Source organism: Xiphophorus maculatus, chromosome 9 (assembly GCF_002775205.1).
Source record: "Xiphophorus maculatus strain JP 163 A chromosome 9, X_maculatus-5.0-male, whole genome shotgun sequence".
Classification (NCBI taxonomy): domain Eukaryota; kingdom Metazoa; phylum Chordata; class Actinopteri; order Cyprinodontiformes; family Poeciliidae; genus Xiphophorus; species Xiphophorus maculatus.
Genome location: NC_036451.1, coordinates 14,972,259 through 14,992,304, shown reverse-complemented (window position 1 = coordinate 14,992,304; position 20,046 = coordinate 14,972,259). Strand labels below are relative to the sequence as shown.

At 38.4% G+C, this 20,046-nt stretch overlaps 1 protein-coding gene across 1 annotated transcript; it reads right to left on the bottom strand.

The window, feature by feature from the left end:
• Nucleotides 1-7,105: 7,105 nt before the first annotated feature.
• On the bottom strand, nt 7,106-15,041 carry LOC102218443 (retinal homeobox protein Rx1). The gene is made up of 4 exons (XM_005800524.2): nt 14,804-15,041; nt 13,154-13,475; nt 9,619-9,872; nt 7,106-7,962 (listed from the first exon to the last, which is right to left on the bottom strand). The coding sequence occupies exons 2-4, from the start codon at nt 13,452-13,454 to the stop codon at nt 7,483-7,485; spliced, it is 1,035 nt and encodes a 344-aa protein (XP_005800581.1). The 5' UTR covers nt 13,455-13,475; nt 14,804-15,041; the 3' UTR covers nt 7,106-7,482.
• Between the last annotated feature and the right edge of the window lie 5,005 nt (nt 15,042-20,046).

The window sequence follows — 20,046 nt, the reverse complement described above, 5'->3', positions numbered from 1 at the left end:
CTTATCCAACAAAATTGTGTTTTGGCAGGCGTCCTAATTTCTGCTTATTTGGGGAAAAACCACACAGAAAAATCCTGAACTCTTCTTCCTGGCTTTGTAGCATGCATGTTTTTTGGTCATTTATATCACCAATTCATATTTTAGAGATGTTTTGCATGACAACGTTCCACCTAATTCCTAAAGCTACTATTTATGTATGTTCACAAAAGTGCTTTTATATGGGACCAAATTTGATAAAAAAAAGACTTTTCAAATCAGTTTGATTCAATTAAATTCAAAAATACTTCATGTATCCAGAAGAGGAATCAAACATTGTCACAACTCATGTCCTTAAAGAATCATCAAAGAGTAATTAGATGGTGATGAAGTTGATAGGAATGATGTGAGGTAGCAGTCAGTCTTACAGTGCATCTGAAAATGCCTCTGACTTAATATAGAGTCTCATGACCGTCAGGACGTTTTAACAGCTTAATATCTGGGAAGCATGAATGACATTTCATACCAAATGTCCTGGATGACAGACTCAGTTGTTGACAAGCATTGCTAATCTACCTCATCTGCTTTTGAATAACGATTTTGCTCATTTTTATTTTGAGGAGAGTTGGCTTGAACTTCATCCTTCTCTTTCTGCTATTCAGTTCTGTCCTGTATTCATGAAGCCTTCTTTTTGACTCCTCTGGGATTTGGATTTGCAGTTCAGGTTTTGAGATATTAATCTCAAAACAAACAAACAAAAAAAAAAACAGCTTGTTGCCATAGTTACAGATCACAACTGTCCAAAAGTAAAAAAGTAAGAAGAAAAACCGTTCCAGCTGCATAGCGTCAAAAACAAGGGGGAATAATTGCCCAAAAACTAAAATTTGTCAAATTGTAGAAACATGTAAAATGCTACCCTTAGGTTTTGACATAATAGCATAGTTTATCTGGACATCACATTGCATTTGCTAAATATTTGTTGTGATTTAGTCACTTTGGATGATTTCTCAAGTATGAATAGAGTGTTTAGTATCACAATCTCTCCATGCGATTTAAATCAGCACTGTGACCAAGTTTCCACAAAATGTTAGACTATTATTTTACAGTTTTACATTGTCTTAATAATAAATCATTATGTTGTCATATTAATTATTTATACAGTTTGTTCTTCTATGGATTGATGAACTCTCGTGTACAGGGATGTTTTGACGCATCTCTCCAGGTCTTACACCAGTAACTGGTTGTATGCCTTTATTTATAGCAAACGGCACATGTGTAACCCACACCTTTAATCTCATCATCTCATCAGTGGGGTTTACCTGTCCTCGTATTTTAAGGGCACTTGAGGACTCGGTGGCCTAATTGAGACATCTGACTCCCAAGTTGCTTTTGAAGAAGTCATAATCTCAGAAGCACTCTTACCTCTGCCAGTCTGTCACTTGAGGTCATGAGTTGTGTTAATGTTTTATTAGTTTGGTCAGGTTGGGTTTGTCTCTACATGTGACTCAGGTGATGACGACTGAATCACAATTTCCAGGAAGGCAAAGCAGGTAAGTCCAAAGCATTCACAAAAAATTTATTTGTACCTTTCATGGGAGAGTTTTGAACAAACTGCAGCATTCAATGTGTTTCCGGGCTTAAAAAAGAATTTTTGTTTTTGAAATGTCTATCGGGCAACTGATATTTCTATGCATTTTCCCATATCAGGGACAGAGAAAATGCACTTACCTTAAAAAATGTTGTAGCGCAAAAGTGTGAGCTTTGGATTTTTATTTTTAGGGGACACAAACCTGTGTCTGCATGTAGTTTGGAGCAGTTTCAGTTGTCATAGCTTTATTTTTCACTGTATTTTGATATGTTCAGTTTTAATTTAGTTTTCAAATTTATAAAGATTTACTCATACCTGCCTCACTTGAATGATATGTTTTCTTGTGTTTTCCAGTTTGAGACTGAGAGAAATGGATCTCTGTATTACATCAAATTTATACTTGAGGAAAATAGGAAACTAAGAAATTGCTAGATTCCAAAACACTCTGGTCAAGTTTGCTTGTTCTCCCTATGCATGCCTGGGCTCTCACTATCCAAAGACATGCATGTTGTGGTTCACTCTAAAATGCCTTCAGCTCTAAATCTTTTAAAAATATATTTTTGAGTGTTTTGTGTACATAACAGTTTGTCCTGGGTTGTGGTGGACTGGTGAATTGTCTACTCTGCCTATCGGACATTGACTGCAGTGGCCCTGCATGCATTATGCCAGCATAGGAAATGGATAGATGGATGCCTATTTGTTGTTGTGGGATTGTTTTCCCCCACACATGCATTGTGTGGGGAATGCATAATTTAATTTGAATAAATGTACTCAAATTAAAGGACAGATTTTTCAAATTTTTTTAGTTTAGGTTACAACAGTGCACTAAAGTGTTCATTTATTTTCTTTTTTTATTAGAGCAAATGCTATATTTCCTCCAAACAAATGCATAATTGTATTAAGTTTGAAAATTAAATATATCTTGTTGATTTTGAAAGTTAATTTTTTAATATGACTCTTTTTCTGTGCTTTTTCCCAGGCTTTTCTCAGTGCCACTAACAGCTCTGAGCCCTGGTTATTGTCCCAAAGCAGTCCTGGCTGGGTAATGCCAGGCAGACCAATATTTAGTAAGTTTCCGCCTGGACCCGGGTTGACTCAGCCCGGCCTGGGTACTAATCCCGTAGCTCTCAGAAGACCCCACTCTGAACTCATCCTGCAGCACAGGAAAATGCTCTAATTGGGGGATTTTCTACATCATTAACCCTGATGAGCACCCTCCCCTCTTCTCTCTTCCTCTTTTCTGTGTGTGTTTTTCTTACCGTCCCACACTTAATCTCCATCTTAAGGTTTTCTCTTTTTCCTTTCTCCCACTCTGAATCCCTTCCATTTTTTGGTTTACTTTTATTGTCTCCCATGAAAAATACAGATTTTTTTCCTCTCTGTTCTCTCTCATATGTAAATTTGAAGTAATATATATGTAATAACTTGTGAAATAAAAGAGGGGTGATACAGTGCCTTGGTAAGAGATTCTCCCACCTGAGCAGAGGATTTCTGCAGCTCCTCCAAACATTCAATCAACCTCTTCGCTGCTTAATTGATTGATGCACACTTTAGCACAGTTTAGGTGGATGGCCATGTCTTGGTAGGTTTGCAGCTGAGCCATATTTTTTCCGTTTTGAACAATGCTCTGTGAGACATTCAGAGATTGAGATACAGTATTATTCTGCAGACTAACTCTGTTTTAAATCTCTCCACTACTTGATCCCTGACAAAGCTGCTCTGTTGACTCTGCTTCCTGATTAGCTTCTGGAGGCATTTGGTCACACTGAATTTTAATTATGAACATTTGGTCATCGATGCAAGTATATATTTCCTTTTTTTTTACTTATAAAACTACTAAAACCATTTATTTTGAATACGCAATTGTTTGTTCATTGGTGAAAATTAACACAAACTAGTATTTGTGTCATAGGGTTAAGACCGCTCTAAAATATGCAGAAGTTTCTGCAGAAAGGTTTAAAGGGTGTGAATACTTTTGTAAGAAACTTTGAGTCTTTTTAGTTTTACCTTCACTATCCAGTAAATTATATCCAAATGATTCCTGCAGCTAGCAGATTTCTTGTTTTGATGTTTTCATTTAATTTCTTTTCTCCAATAATAAACTGATTAAACTGTTGTGGATCACTCTGAACCAAATATGACTTTGCAATCAAAACAGCATCTCTCTTTGTTTCTAACTTTAATATAATTAAATGTTAGAAAATGAGACGTCAGCTTCATAATAAATAGTGACCAGGCTGATGTCTTTGTTAGGAACTAGAAGACTATAATATGTCGGCCATGTGGAACTAAGAGCTGGAGCTTTTCAGAACTGTTTTTAATACTTTCAGGAAAATTACAACATTAAGCCACATGAAAAACGCAGCTTCTTCAAAACGCCAGGCTCTGCATGACCTCTTTGGCAGTCAGAGGTCGACAGCACACAAACATTGCAGTAGGCTCCATCTAATCACTTTACAACATGTCAAAAATCATGCAGATATTTCACCCGCTGGTTCATCCATATGTTGCTCAAAGTTAGGGTCTATTCAGAAACTCCATCTGTTTTGGAAAGTGACTCACACTTTGCAGAACGCCAATGAGCGCAGCGCCACCGGTCCCCTCTGTGAACATGTGCAGCAGCGGCTTGGCCTGCTGGCAGACCTGCCTGCCTGGGGGCAATTAAAGAGCCCGGGCCCTGTGGTCAGTGGCCCCCCCTGGGGTGCCCTGATTGATTGGAGTCTCATCTTCCTAACAGGCTGGCCCCCTGCCACAAAACCACGGAACAGCACTGAGCTAAGGGAGGGGCGAGGGAATAAAAGGGCCTTTACATGACAGAAAGAGACGAGAAACACGAGCGTTTAGCTGAAAAGAAAGAATGTATGTCAGATGATAACGATTATACTGTAGTAATCTTGGATTGCTCTTAAGTCCCAGCAAGGTGTGTGGGAAGGAGTAGTGAGAGGTCAGCATGAAAGCTCTTCAGTGAGAAAGTGCAGATAAGCATTTCTATCAAACTATATTTTTATTGTTCTTACAAGAATGTGAACAATGATGATCCAGACATAATTAACAAGGATTAAAACAATATAACTATGACTACGACAATACCATTCACAACTTCACATAGAACCCCTTCTCCCCCCACAAAAACAAAACTAAAAACAACTCTAGTGCAATTTTTTAGCACTATCTACACTTTGGCTTGTTCTTGGTCCAAAAATCACGTTTTTGTTGCATCCTAAGGAAACATTTTGATGTGCAAAGGTAGTCCTCAGTTTCCGTAAAAACGTCACTAACCAAATTACACCAAAAACAAAATTACATGAGAACTAACAGCGAGCAGCGGATTCAAAACTATTTTCCCTGTTTGAGCAGTATGAGAAGTAAATTGAACCAAAAATACCTCAGGATTTGAGTTTTTTGCTGTTTGCATTTATATTAAAATAAAACATTACAAGACAGAATGCAATGACAGAACAATAAAGGGGGATTTGAGATTGCACTGCAAAAATAATGGTTTTGATCTCCCTCTTTTTCCATTATCAAGTTGAAACATTGTTCTACCTGTACATGTTCAAGTTTTGGGATGCAGAAACATCTCCTAATCAAAGCTGATTTTTCCTATTTCATATTGATTTGTACAACTGACCTTCTCTACCTTGAAGATAATTAGAGCTCAGTGCTGCAACAGATGGTAAAAGACTGATTCTGTGTCCCTAATGACTGCAGCTACAATCTATGTTCCTTGTCGTTTGATCATCAGGGGGAAAAAAGAAACTTCCATAACAAAATGGGCCTATTTAGTCCAGCCTGAGACCGTTTCTCCCCCTTCAGTTTCAGACAAAGAGGATACACTTGGATCAATTGTGCCAAACAAAGACCAAACTATGCGGGGTGACGCATCACACAGGACTCTTTCTGCTGCGCTGCACGTACACTCAGCCAACCAGCACTGAGTTGCCAACAGGTTTTCTCCTCTAACTGCCACTCAAGCAAGAAAAGCAACCAAAACAAGAGTAATTTTGCTGGTTTTGTATCTGGTTCAACCCTCTATTTCATATTTAAAGCAGAATGTCAGAAAATAATCAGGATAAGTTTTGGTACAATATTAACTCTGTGTCAAAAAGGTAACAAGACTTCTTTCTTCAGGACCAAATTAGTCTTATCTCCAGTTTTCAGCCTCACATTGAAGAAAATCTCCAGGTTTACAGAGCTATGAATGTCCTCTGTTGACCTCTTTCTCCAATGACTTTGAAGTATCTGAGCTATGATCTCTAACCTGAAACACCAACCAAATGCTAAGCCTTACAAAATTATTCACCCCAGATTTGCCAGCGGAATCACAAATTTCAGTGTATTTTACTGGGGTTTTATGTGAAAGAAAACACAAAGCAGAGTGTAATTATGAAGCGGAAGGAAAATGATACGACTTTTTAAAATTTGTACAATGAAACGAGAGAAGTGTCGCGTAAATTTTTTCTACTAATATACTTTGGGACTCATGGTGGTGTAATGAGCAGAGCAAACATGTATAAGAAGATGTTCTGTTCAGACCAAAACTGAAATCTTTGGCCTAGATGCAAAATATCATGTGAGCTAAAAGCTAACATTGCACATTACCCAGAACACACCGTCGCATGGTGAAACGTGATGGATGATGAGAGTTGAGGAAAATGGATGGAGCTAAATACAGTCGAATCCATAAAGAAAACTTGTTAGGGCTGCAAAAGACCAAGAGGGCGGAGGTTCATCTTCCAACATGACAACTCTAAACATTTGGACCAGAGATACAATGGAATGGTTCAGATAAAACACTATTCAACACTATTCTAGTGTTAAAATGGCCCAGTCAAAGCCCACACCTAAATCCCATTCAAAATATGTAGCAAGACTTGACAGCCTTTCTGACTGAGCTTGAGCTTTTATGTAAAAAAAGAAAGGGCAAAAATTTCAGTCTGCAGATGTGCAAAACCAGTAAAGATTGACTTCAAAACACTTGGAGCTGCACTAGTTCTGACATAAAGAGGGTGAATTAATTATAAACTGTGCTGAAATAAGCTTTTTACAAAAATCTGTTATTTACAGAGCAATTCAGGAATGAGACAAATTCCCTAAAAACATCAGATATTTGAATACTTAATTTTTTTAGAGAACTGAAATCTCATTTTTAAATCTAGGTGAATGTATGTAATTTGTAAAGTGAGATGTCTGACTAATTTTGTGCATATTATGTTAAGGTTATAATTATTCCATGTTTTGTTTGCATATTTTTTTACTTTATCATTTGGACCCCAGAAAGATTAAGACAATTAGTTGCCAGGAAGATTTGTTTTGGTGGAAACTAATAGGGAACGCAAATGCTTCTCCTTTTGTGTGTGTGTGTGTGTGTGTGTCAAAAATCTTTAAAACCCCTTGGCATTGTTTTCCACTTCACCATTATTCACTGCTTTGTATTGTCTCATCACATAAAATCCCAACATAAAATGCTGAAATTTATGGCTACGACGTGACAAAATCTAAAAAAGTTCAAGAGGTGTAGATACTTTTGTAAGACACCCAAGTATGTTCATAAAATGTGAGAATTAATTTGTCTGTGAGTTTTTAAAAAGCATGTTTAATTAAAAACAGTGAATTACAGTAGTTTCTTGGGTGCAAGTTATGATGACCATAGTTGGTTTTTCTGAATTTGTTGCACCCAAGGCACCAAACATCAACAGGTAGAAGAGATAACCAATAGTGTGATTGGTTATCTCACACATGGTTTCACTTTTAAGTCTTGGAGATGAGAAAAAAGTTAAAAAGAAAAGAAAGTACCAAAAATGTTCTTCAGTTTTCACAGCTCAGTCTCACTTCCATTTTGTGGCCGAGCAGGCATGACAGGAGTTTTCATTGTCTGTTTTGTGCCAGGATTGTCCCTCACATGGACTGTCAGTTAGTCACATGGGCTGCCAGGTCTTGTCCATGGACTGGATGTGTTCCTTGGCTTTCATTCTCAGAGCGGCAATGCTCGAGCTGCGCTGGTCCACGTCTTCCAGGGGGAATTTATCGGAGTACGGGGCTGGACACTGGTAAGGTGGGGGAGCCATGCTCTGCATCCCCTGCCCCGACGGAGGATGGGGGTGAACGTGCGGGTGAGGAGCATGGGGGGCGCTGTTGAGGAATCCATGGCTGGGATAACTGGGCTGGAGGGCCTGAGCTGGACCCATGAAGCCTGGGATACACTGGACGGGTGTGGCGCTGGACAGGGGAGACGTCAGCCAGGGATCCAACGGGAGGGAGTTGGTTATTTGACCCATGCTGGTGTGAACCGGAGGCGGGCGATTGAAGGACAGCATGGGGGAGTCATGAAGCTTCATGGTGCTGGCATCCATTTTTTCCTGCCGACGCCATTTAGCTCTGCGGTTCTGAAACCAGACCTAGAAAAGACACAGTTGTTTACATTCAAAACAGTACTACAGTTAATTATTGTTAAAATTACTCCGGTTCATTGGGAAGACATAATTTGCTTGCCGGAACCATTTCCTTACACTTCAAGACCTCAGTTCCACTTTTCACATTTTGCATATCTTACATATCTTGTCAATTAATATAAATCAGTGCATATTTCATTAGAGGTCTTTTAATCCATATGTGGATTATGTGAACTCCTCCAGTAAAAAGTGGTACAGTTTTATAACTTAATTAAGACTCACTTCAACCTTCTTCTCTGCCGTTTAGCTTTATTTAATAGCTCAGTTTCCATTCAACTTATCCATGGACTTTTCAAGTAGAAACAGATCTTCAATTCCCAACTTATTTTAGTAACTGGGTTTTCTATAGAGCATTTGCTGATGTGTAGGTACATTAAGACATGAGTTAAGATGGGAGTTCATCTAATGCACTATACGTATGTTTATTCCTTCATGTAATCATATTTGTATTCATTAAAATAAAAATATGAATAGATTGCCTTACACTATGCAAATACATAAACCTTTTACATAGTTTATATACACAGCTTTTTAATCAAATGATATTGTTTGGCTGGATTACTGACAGCTGCAATGCACAACAAAAAACCTATCTTTTTCTTTTTGATTTATTTTTATGCAATTCACAAGTCTTGAATCATGAATTTGCATTTGCAATTTATATCTCTGACTGACTATTGTAAATAATTATTCTGCTTCCCTGTGGTGTTGGAATGAGATTATTCCTGTTTGGATTGCTCCATTTAATCTTACACCTCTTTGTTTTTCTTTTAAATGTCTTAAATCAGTTAACATTAACGCTGGCATTATCAGTCAATGAAGTCAGCACAGTATCTCTCTGGATACTTGGAACTTCTTTGGGCTCCTTCTAATCTTTTTACACCAAGCTGTTCAAGTAGATACTGGAAAGCAATAGGCGAAAGGCCAAGAGCTTTGGCTTGAAGCTGGAACAAGCCACGTAAGTCAGGTTATTTAAGGTGATGGGGCAAGTGAGGAAATGTTTACAGTAACAGCAACAACGCTGTTTGGCTTTGTGCTGTAAATTTCAGCAGAAGGGGAAGAAAACTTTTACAAAAAGAGGTTGTAGATCTGTAAATAAGCATTGATAGTGGTTGTTTGCGCATTGATCGCACCCCGGATAAGCACCTAAATTAGCACCCCAAAATCAGCTTCTTTTGAAACACTAATTTAGAGTTTAATGTGCAACCAAACTGACTCCAGGGATTATGATCGTTGACAAAAGCACAAAATAAAACAGGAGAACCACTTTTGTGGAAAAACCTGATCAAGGCTCAAAACTGCAGCTTCCAGGAAAAGAGTAGTCACAAACAGAGTCCTCTGATCGACTCCATTTATGAGATTAGAGAGGCTAAAATGTAAACAATACATCCTGATAGATAAACAGTCTCCTGACAGGAGCTCCTTTCACATCCTATGTTACAATATTAACTTTAAAAGTTAAGATTCTCAGAGAAAAGAAGAAAAAAGCTTTTGACGCAAGAGTCCAGTGAGGACATCTCGAAGGCTTCTTGGTGGACAGTATGTGAAAGCTCAGATCTGTGTGTCTGTGCCCACTCTAGTGACACTTGCAGCCCGCCTCACCTGGACTCGTACTTCAGGGAGGTTCACCTTCATGGCCAACTCCTCCCTGCTATAGACGTCTGGGTAGTGGGACTTCTCGAAGGCGCGCTCCAGCTCGTGCAGCTGGTAGGTGGTGAAGGTGGTGCGGTTGCGTCTGTGCTTCTTCTTGGGTTGATCATCCTTGCATGACTCAGGTGACTTTCCTTCATCGCTCTCCACATTTTTCCTGAGCTCACCCAGCTCTTCGTCACTCTTGTTTGTGTACAAACCAGCATCTACCCAGGTGAGAAGAAAGAAGAATTGAGACATTTTCTTGGCTTTGTACATTAAATGATTTTTGTGGACATCAGACAAAGAGAGAAAGAGAAACAAGCCTTGTTCTCAAATAGAAGTTGTAACATCCACTTTCCAGCACAGCAGACATTTGCCTGACAAGTTCAACAATACTAGGTCAGTGAAGGTAGATCAGTGAAGCAAGTAATGGCTTGAACATCAATGGACTTTAAAAGCATTTCTAATCGGATTTTTAAAAGTTGATCCCTGCTTTACATTCACTAGAGGTAAAATTAAGTCAAAAGTTTTAGAGATGCTTTACCTGCATTCCTGGTCCATCTCACCTGAACCAAATGATTGGTTAATGACTAGGCCTTTGCAGAACTTGTTGACATGGCAACAAAATAATTGAGCCTTTTGATTCAGGTACATGGAGCAGGGATGCATCCAAAAGATGCAGGACTGGAGTTACAGACCCGTTCTTTACCCCTTTGTTTCATTCATACATAATTATTTATTATGCCGCTGTGGATTAAAAATAAACTGGGCATTATATTGACAGGTGACATCAGGCACTACAAGGCTTTCACTGTAATCCTTCCTCCAAGGTGGGATCATTCTTAACCTTCCTCTCTGCTCTTCTTCCTCGCCTTCACAGGTGTACATCACCTTCAACAATAAACAACATGGGAAACAGTGAAGTCCACAGTGGGGGGCTGCTGGGTGAATTAGATTAACAAGTAAGTAATTCAATTAAAGAAAATACAGAGACCCTGATCCCCCAATCAGATCAGTTGGTCTTGTGAAGCAGCGACCAATGAGGAGCTGATGTTTGCCAGGACTGGACCCGGTTCAAGGGCTGTACAGCACTCAGCTCAGGTTGGATAAGATGCCAATCACTGAAAGAAGGTTAATTTGACTTGCTTGCATAAGAAGTTTAGGTTTAGTGTCACAGCAGAGAATAGTAGCATTTTGGTAGCATCTGCTCCAGGAGGTAAATGATTTGCTCAAGGAAGGAGACATTTAAAAGTAGCAAGCTACACAAGAAGCTGTCACTCATTAAAATATTTACTTTTCAGTCTAAAGTTCATATTGGCAATATAATATAATCATCCATCTTCCAATACACTTGTCCCTAGCGGGATCGCAAGGGGTGCTGATGCTTATCTGCAGAGGTCGATGGGCGAGAGGCGGGGTCAACCTGGACAGGTCACCAGTTCATTGCAGGGCAACACAGAGACAAACAGGACAAACGACCATGCACACACACCCACAAGGACAATTAAGAGAAACGAGTCGTGTTTTTGGACTGCAGAATAAAGCCGGAGTACCAGGAGAGAACCCAGACATGCACAAGGAGAACATGCAAACTCCATGTAGCAAAAAAGACCCCAGGCTAGGATTCAAACCCAAAACCTTCTTGCTGCAGGGCAACAGTGCTACCAGCTGCGCCACTGTGGAGTCATAATATAATAAATATAATGTAATATAAAATAAGCGATGGGTAGCCATTGGACATGTCTTATCTGCTTTACATTATAGTACAAATCATTTAACTTGATAACTGTCTTTACCAGCTCCTGAATAATTTTTTTAGATTCTTAAATACTTACAAATTTACTGAAATGATCCAGTAAAACAAAAAAAGTGGATAAAAGGTAACTGTTTACCTCCAGAAATAAATCCGTAAAACGGAAAGGAGTGGCAGTTTCATGTGATAATTTTGAGCTTATGTTTATTTTCTCACATTTTCAGGGACCAAGTGGTGTTATAAAAATGTTGACTGGAGTTGTTTCATGTAGAATACAAGTTGCTACAATTAGGAAGTAAGCTTTGTAGCAAGATGCCATATTATGGTCTTAGCTTTAATAAAACAACAGACTGTTTCCGAGTCCTACTGCCGCGTTATTTTATGTTAATGGGACGTATTGATGAGGATAAAAGACAGGTCGGCATGGTCTCTGCTCTGACAAGCAGGAGCAGCAGCAGAAGCAAAGCAGGCTTGGAGGGGTTAATTTATCCACCTCTCATTAAGGAGCCATGACAAAGGCTAGGCACTGACAAAGGCAGAGGTCAGGTCTGGTTCAGTGACCAGCTCTTGGCCTGTCAGCCCATCACAGCTACTGGTCTGAAGCCTCCCCACTGGTTCTCAGCCAGGACAACATCTCCACACTGAGAGCAGGGGCCGAAGTGACACCAAACAGGAAAAAAAAAAAAAATCAAGCAGAGCTTATTCAGGAGGATCTGGACCAACTTCACAGAAAACACAGACATAAAGGGAGTGATGTCACTCCTGCTGATGCATGTCAGTTAGACAAAAATAAAGCAATTAATAATCTCTCTTATCAAGAGCGCTCTGTCTCATCGTCATGCAGATTTTTTTTTTTTTTGCATGCTTGTTTCTGCCACCAACCACCTGCCTGATCCTGCATGTGAAAAAAGCTTCAGATTAAAACGAGGAAAATTTGATTCTGCGGCCGAACGATGACAATAACACCCGAATGAACTACTGTACAATCTAATCTGCGGAGAAGAGAAGATTAGGGGGGAATTCCACAAGGAGATGGAGATGGGATTGGTCTTGGGGACATAAACCCGCTCTACACCATCTTGTGTTGTGATTTATCTGCTCGGTCCAGTCAAAGCAACAGGATCTACAGAACAACAGCATGTAGCTCTCTGATTTGGAATCAGCATGAGCTAAAATAGAAATTTTAATTGGATGCCTGACGGGATTAGTCTTTTGTCAGGTTTCTTCAATGAATAAACATTATTGTGCTGTTTGCATTAGCTTCAATATGAGTCCATTTCATTTTTCACAGTAATGTCCTCACATTTTGTTAAATCAGTGAAATATTTGAAATGGTAACACTACCCAGTTTATTCATTCCAACCATGAAACACTAAGCTTGTATTATAATGTAAAACTCAACAGTCAAATAGTTTGAAAGATTGCTCAGTTTGGAAAGATCTTCCTATTGCTCCAGTGTTGAAAATCTTTTTTGTTAATTGATTGAATTTTGACTGAATTTTGTTAACTGCTGAAAATCAATTATACTGTTTTTTTTTTCAACAAAATCTTCCCTTAAAATCTAAAAAAATCCTCTCAGATTAATCTTCACACCAAGCCAACTTGAGAATCGATATAAAAAAACACCTAAAGAGTGTTTGCAATAAATAAATAAATAAAAATGTGATGATATTTATAAACAAGCCTTGGGCCCAAAGCAATTGATTCACACTGGTTTAAATCTAAAGAAAGTGTTCATCTGTTTTCACTCACCCTGGTACTGCTGCTGCTGTTGTGAGCTGCTGTTTCTCAGGTGTCCGCTGTAGGACGGGTGGGACAAGGACTCCTGCTGCTTCACGTGATCTCCCAGGCCATCTATGCCCATCTTCTGGGGCCCCATGGGCCCGGCAGGACTTAGCAAGGGGTCCTGGTCTTTATTGAAGCCCAGGATGACATCGATGCTGTGGACGCGGCCCCCGACTGCGGCGCCCCCGCCTTTCCCCATTTCGTGGAAGTTGCTGGGCGAGAGGCAGCTGTCGTCCACCATGCTCATGGTGTCCAGTGATAAATGCATCTGAACGTCAGGGGGAGTCACCTGGACGGAGGGGAGAGGTGAGGGTGAGGAACCAGAGGAGGTCAGAGGCGACCCAACATGTTCATAAGGGTCTCTGGATGGATTTTGCTCAGATTGGGCCTGCATTCACAATAGACTCCAGACCGGGGTCCAGTTGACTAAATACAAGTTGGGCAATACATGGATTCCATGTGAGAATCCATGTATTCTCACATGGATTTTTTCAGTCAAAACCCATGTGTGTTCAACCTTTTACTCAAAACTATTCACATTTAGGGCCAGTTTTCTACTAATATGGGTCCCATATGCAAATGTTTGCCAAGAAATCTCCAGATCACACTTAATGGCTCTTTTTCAGCTACAATATATAAACCTGAATCTTGCCTTCAGAGGTTTATATTACTACTGAAACTGATTGAATATAACATTGTTATATTCAATGTTATTGAATATAACATTTTATATTTTCAATCTTTTTCTGAATCAACTTGGAGTCATGTACAAAGGCTAAAAAGTAACACAATGACCGGTTAAGTTATAAATAACTAGAAACAAAATAGTTTGTTAGGCATACATTAAAATCAGTGTGTCACTTATAAATACAGTATTTAGTAATTTCATTCTGTATTTCTATCTGTTGGTCTTGCATAGTTAGTGGGCCGGCATGTTGCAGCTCTGGTGAAGAGGATCACCAGTCACTTTTAGAACAAGCCAGAGTTACAGTTATTATTGTTTTTTTATTGATGCATTGCTGTAAATGAAGCATTACATTAGTTTATCAATTCTGGTAACTTCACATAATTCAAAAATAAAATGAGACCAAATTTTTATTTATGGGTCTTGTTTAAGATATTTTAAGTAATATAACTGCTAAGGTATTGGCACACTTACATACATCCAATTATGTTTTAATTCTGTTTTAATTAAGTCATTTTTCAAAGACATTTTTCAAATAAAGTTACTACTAAATTCCTTTATTTTGAAACTTTAATTAATTGACAGTCATGCAGTTGTGATCATGAGTATTAGTTGATAAAAACCTTCTCCCATCTAATCAAAGATCCAGCTTTTATATGTTTTCAAAAAGCAAAACAAACATGTTCATTTCATATCACATGAAGTCTTTAAATGGTATAAATGACTCATTTTGTTTGTTTTTATATTCTTCTCTGCATAACTACCATAGACGGGTAAAACTTAAGACGCAAAAATGCCAAAGAGTCAGAAATGTCAGTAGTGAAAGCAAGAAAGCCTAAATGTTTTTTAAAATTAGTTGGTCAGTAAATTTAACCCAGATGTGTTTAGTATGTTTTAAACTTATAAGCTGTAAAGATACATCTAATAGTTACCTGTTGGGAGGAAAAACGATGAATTGCTGGAGCTGCTGATGCCGGGCTCCACCTGCTCCTCTGAGTCTCCAACTTTTTGCTTTTCCCAGATCAGTTTTTTCGCTCCTCCTGCGGTTTCTCTCAGTCCAGCCTGGTCTCTGCTGTGCATTCCTCGATGTATTTCCCCCAGTGAGCCATAAATGGTCCAGACAGGAACTCTACTGAAAAGGGCCACCCTATAGAGCCGCTCAGTTTAGCAGCATCCACTCTGGCTCGGAGAGCAGAGTGGCAGAGGAGTGAGACCGGGAGGGAGAGGTGGACAGAGCTGAGGAGGCGTAGGAGGTGAAGCCAAAGGATTAGGACAGCTTGTTTATTGCAATCCTTCCTCTTTAAGAGTGATTGGCAGCCATTTTCTGCTCAACTAACTGCTTTAAATGTCCTTTAGAGTCAAATGAAAGACTTTTGCTGATGTAATTTTGGTTGTTTCAGAAGAAAATAATTATTAAGTTTTCACTAAGCACAGTCACCCTTTTTGCGCCGAGATGAAGAAAGGAAAAGCCACAGATCCAAAGACATAAATGTGTATTATTAATGAAAGTTTAAAATCTTAACAAGGATAGTAAAAGGATAATGTTTATAACTGCATGTAATTCCTCTTGTTTCACGTTATATCTGATAAAAAGGTAAACAAAGGCGCAACAAAAATTGTGCTGATTGTTCAATTTAGCAAGATGTTAAAGTAAAATTTAAATTAAATTAAATTAATTAGGAAGTTTATGAACATGCTGTCTACAATTAATGAGAACCCTGAAAAAGATGGGTAAAAATTCAGCATTAAAACCATCAAGCTGAAAATCTTTGGGGAAAAAAAGAAGTTAATTTTATCATAAGATGTTTAGTAAAAATATTCCACAACAAGAAACATTTTTCTAGACAAACTAATTGTTGCCCCTTGAACAACGTCTATAAAAACATTGTTATTGAAGCATTTTTAAAAGTATGTTATGCTTTGTGAGTTTCATGAAGAATGTTTAATTAGTAGTTAATGACTTCTTGTTTCTCTGGCTTATAAATTTAGAAGGAATCCATGATCTGCTCCTCAAAATGGAAAGGACAAGAAAACATGCCATTAAGTAAGTCATGTACAGTATGTGTGTTGACCTTTGCTCCTACATTTGCCCATATTTACAGTCAGGGTAATGATAAAAAGAGATAAAAACAACTTGAACTCTGACAAATTATGTTGGACAAAGACGTAAGTTTATCCTGTCACCATTTAGCAGGACTGAAGGGGGAAAATCTCCAGAGTTCACTGTTGGACAACTGCAAGTATTATTTTATTTTATTTATTATTTGTGCTACTGCAAATTCAATTCCAAACCCTTTCATGCATCATGAATTATGATCCTTTGTGTCAGGATTTTTTCCACAGAGTTTTTGAATTTCTTAAGGCATAAAAAAGGTCGGGAAAATAATTTGTAAAAAAAAGAAAAAAAAAGAAATTCTAGATTTATTTCTAGGTAATCAGTTGTAATTTTCTCCAAAGGCAAAATTGTTATTTGGAAAATACATCAGTAGTGTTGTTCTTTAGGGGTTACTTGATGGCACAATTTTTTTTTTTTTACCTGCAAGCGTCCTCTACAGTAGAAGGATGGACTGTTTGGGTTGGTTGGCATGTTTTCTTGTCTGTCTGCCGTGTTGGATTTAGCAAAAGATTTCTTGCAATTGCAATGAATGGCCAGTAGTAGATAGTGTATTGTATAATGCACTAGTGTCCACTTCAGTGGTCTGTTTGCATTTATAATATAATATAAAAATCTACAAGAAACACAAGAAAATGGCTTTTAGATAGCTGTCCACTGTAGTGACCGCTACTCATGAAAGGGTCAAAGCTTCTTAAACATTTTTAAAAAGTGCAAATGATTTTTTTTGTCAAAGTGGATGAACATATAGGTGTTGTAATAATTTAATTTGTTAAATGAAGCAAGTGACAACCAATGTGTGCTTTAATTTATTTAGTTTTTGAAATATTATTACATGAGACAGTTTCACAGCCTCTAAAACTGATGAAACTTTTAAGAGATGACCCCTGCATCACTCTTTACAATGTTATCTGTCTGTCCAGCCACAGAGTTTCACTGCTTATGTTAAGCAATGAAACAGTCATGTTTTTGCACTGTGGGGGGAAGCCGGAGTACCCAGGGAGAGAACCAGTACATGCATGGGAAGAACATGCAAACTCTTTTCCTAAGAGGGAACCCAAACCCTAATGCTCTAATCCAGTGTTCCACTGTGCAGCCCTGAAGCTTTATTGTTAATTATTTTTATTGTGAAGGTTTAATTCATTCCAACCAGGTGGTTCTGACAGAGGAGAGTATTTTGTTTTGTACTTGTAGGGTGTCTGATTTGTAGCGTTCTTCGTGGACTCTCTCTTCCACTGTAGATCGCAGTGTGGATGTGAGGATCAGCTGTCATCTGAATAACGCTGACAACAAACTTTAGTAAAGATATTTACTAAAAAATAATTACGCCCTTCCATATGTGGGTCAATGGAGATCCTGCAGGTGTAGTGCCTGGGGAATAAATTGATTGCACAAGCAGGTTGTTATTGAGTCAATGGAAAGGTGTTGACTTCCAGATGGCATGAGGTTAAACAGCTTATGGGCTGGAAGAGAGTGATCTCTCATGAGAGCGAGCGATTCCTCGTTGCATCTCTCCTTTGAAATAGCCTCCAAGTTGTTATGTAGATCCGGATGACTCTAGATATACTTTAAAGTTGACCTCACTTGTCAGCAGCATAGGAGACCCACAGGAATGGAGAAACACAGGTTGATGTAAAAATAGATACACAGAACATGACATAGTTACCATGAAAAAGGGAAGTTATCCAAAATAAATACGTTGTATGTCTGATTTTGCCTCCAGATCAGTTTGTCTCCTCATAAATTCATACTCTCATTTTTCACTCATTCATTTCCAGTTATCTTCCAGCCTATCTTCATCTCCGTACCAGAAAATCAGCAGCCAAAGCTGAGGAGCAACTTCCGGTCCTAGAAGTGAACTGGAGAAAAATCATCCTTCACTTCTGTGTTCATTAACATGCAAACATGTCCAGACACTCACGCAGCACATTTCTGCACATAAGCAGAGGCAATACATGCAAACACAAGGTGCATGCAGAAGCTAAAGGAGTTTTCTGTAAAGTTTTCGGTCCACTGTTCAACTTAACTATGACACTACGAATCAACCAGACCTGGCATTTTAATTTGGTTTTTGTTTAAGAAAAATACCAGCTGTAAAATGTTAAACAAAATGCCCTGAAGTCCAGCATCCAACAATTTGTGCACACCTGCAAAACTATGAAGAGAAGCACCAAGAAATTTTTTATTTGTGTCTATATCTATGTATTTCTTACACATATCCACAGTTTACGTCATGCATGCAGATCAGCTGATCTGTACATATAATTGCTGTCATAACTCTGAATAGGTGGGAACGTTTCCAGTGAATTAGAACAAAAATAGCTCCCAGTTGAGCGTTACCATACTGTCACTCTGGATCCACACCTCTGACCTTTTCAAATGTTTGTCAGGCTGATGAGAAATCATTTTGGATAGACATCATACGTATAAAAAAAATTCACACACTGCACAAAGTTTGGTGAATTGCTTACTGTGAAGCTACTGTGAGGAATAAAAACACCCGTGGAGCTGGAAAGAAGGGAGAGTCTCAGACCTCCTTAGTCCTCTCTGCAGGATGCTTTAGCAGGTCAACTCTAAATTGCCCCCCCGGCACGGATAACATACCTAAAATCTCTCACCCAAACAGTGCTGGAGCTTTGTGGTTAATTTTAGCCTGCAGATTTTGATAAAGAGGAGGAGACCTGTGTGTTTTTGAGAAGCTCACGCAAAGAAAAACTAAAACAGGTACAAGGAAACTACTGCAAACAAGCTCCAAAATCAAACGTTTGATCATTGTTGAAGCCATTGAATTATTGAAATACATCATATTCATACACTAATGCTGTCAATTTATAACTTAAGGTTAATTTAAAATGTGTTTTTTATATATATTGTGAGGGGAAGTTGTTGCAGCAAAAGAGCAAGGATTGAAACGGTGACATTACACTGCTTATTATATGCCTGAAAATTCTCTTTGAAATTTGCCAAGTGAATATAAGAATAAACGTATATGAAGATGTTTCCCATTTAAATTTCTCATTTACTGAAAAATTCCTCTCATTTTTCAACAAGCCTGTGGAGCACCATGATGCTCACCGCTCATATTTTTCTTGAAAACATTTTTGTCCTTCCAAGGTTTCCCAGTTATCTTAATTGAGCATAAATTGGTTAAGAAGGAGCAGTGTAGTTGTCAAGCTGCTTAGTTTTATCAGATGACAAAGTTAAGTCCTGCTGATCCTATTAGAGGTAAAAGCAGCTAACGTGTAAATGCGCAGTGTCAGCTTAGTGGGGAGGGAGCAGAGTAAGTTCATGTGACCGTGAGATGTCTGTCATTGTCTTACACACACACGCACACACACACACCCCCCCACACACACAGCTCTGTATTGATTGGCTCTTAGATTCAGTTTTCCACAAACCGTTTAGGATGCTTTACATGGTGACATTATGCTTGGAAGTCAGCCTCGTTTAAACTCGTTCCTGCATATCTATCAAATAAACTGTTATTAGTATCAACATGTTCATATCTAAACATTAAGAAACAACTTTTCCTATATTTTTCCATATCTTCTTCAGTTGCATCGTCTGTTGTGTCTGAAATGCTGCCAGCTGGAACCTCTCAGAAGGCTTTGCTCTGTTTTGCCTCATTTCTGATCAAACTACTTCACAATTTGATTTTCATTCCTGAGATTCTCCTTCCCCAAAGGGAAAGCACGAGAACAGAATGAGAATGACTCAAAAATGTCCATGTTGCAAGCAAATATACATATATATAAAGTTCAGTTTATCAAGAAATACTTGTTTTTATTCAGAATAACCTCTTGATTGCTTTTAGTTAGAGTTTTCAACCCCATCACAGTAATAAATATATATATATATACATATTTTTTAAATATGGTTAAGTCCTAAATTATTCGTGCCTCTGGCATTTTTAGATTGAAAATGATTGTTATTTGCGATGGTTGAGGGTGTAGATTTAAGGTCCCGAGACAATTAGTCTTTGCTAATGATTCCATGTTTCCATTTGTATTTTGATCATTTCAGGTGATGAACTCAGAGGTTTTGCAGTTGGAAGGTCTCCTT

What these genes read in the sequence shown, in the direction of transcription:
- LOC102218443 (XM_005800524.2), bottom strand. Translation starts at nt 13,454, where the DNA reads ATGCATTTATCACTGGACACCATGAGCATGGTGGACGACAGCTGCCTC. An exon ending in ACAGCAGCAGCAGTACCAGG is followed by an intron (nt 9,873 to 13,153) that starts GTGAGTGAAAAC and finishes TCACCTGGGTAG; the next exon opens with ATGCTGGTTTGTACACAAAC. An exon ending in TCCCTGAAGTACGAGTCCAG is followed by an intron (nt 7,963 to 9,618) that starts GTGAGGCGGGCT and finishes TGTCTTTTCTAG; the next exon opens with GTCTGGTTTCAGAACCGCAG.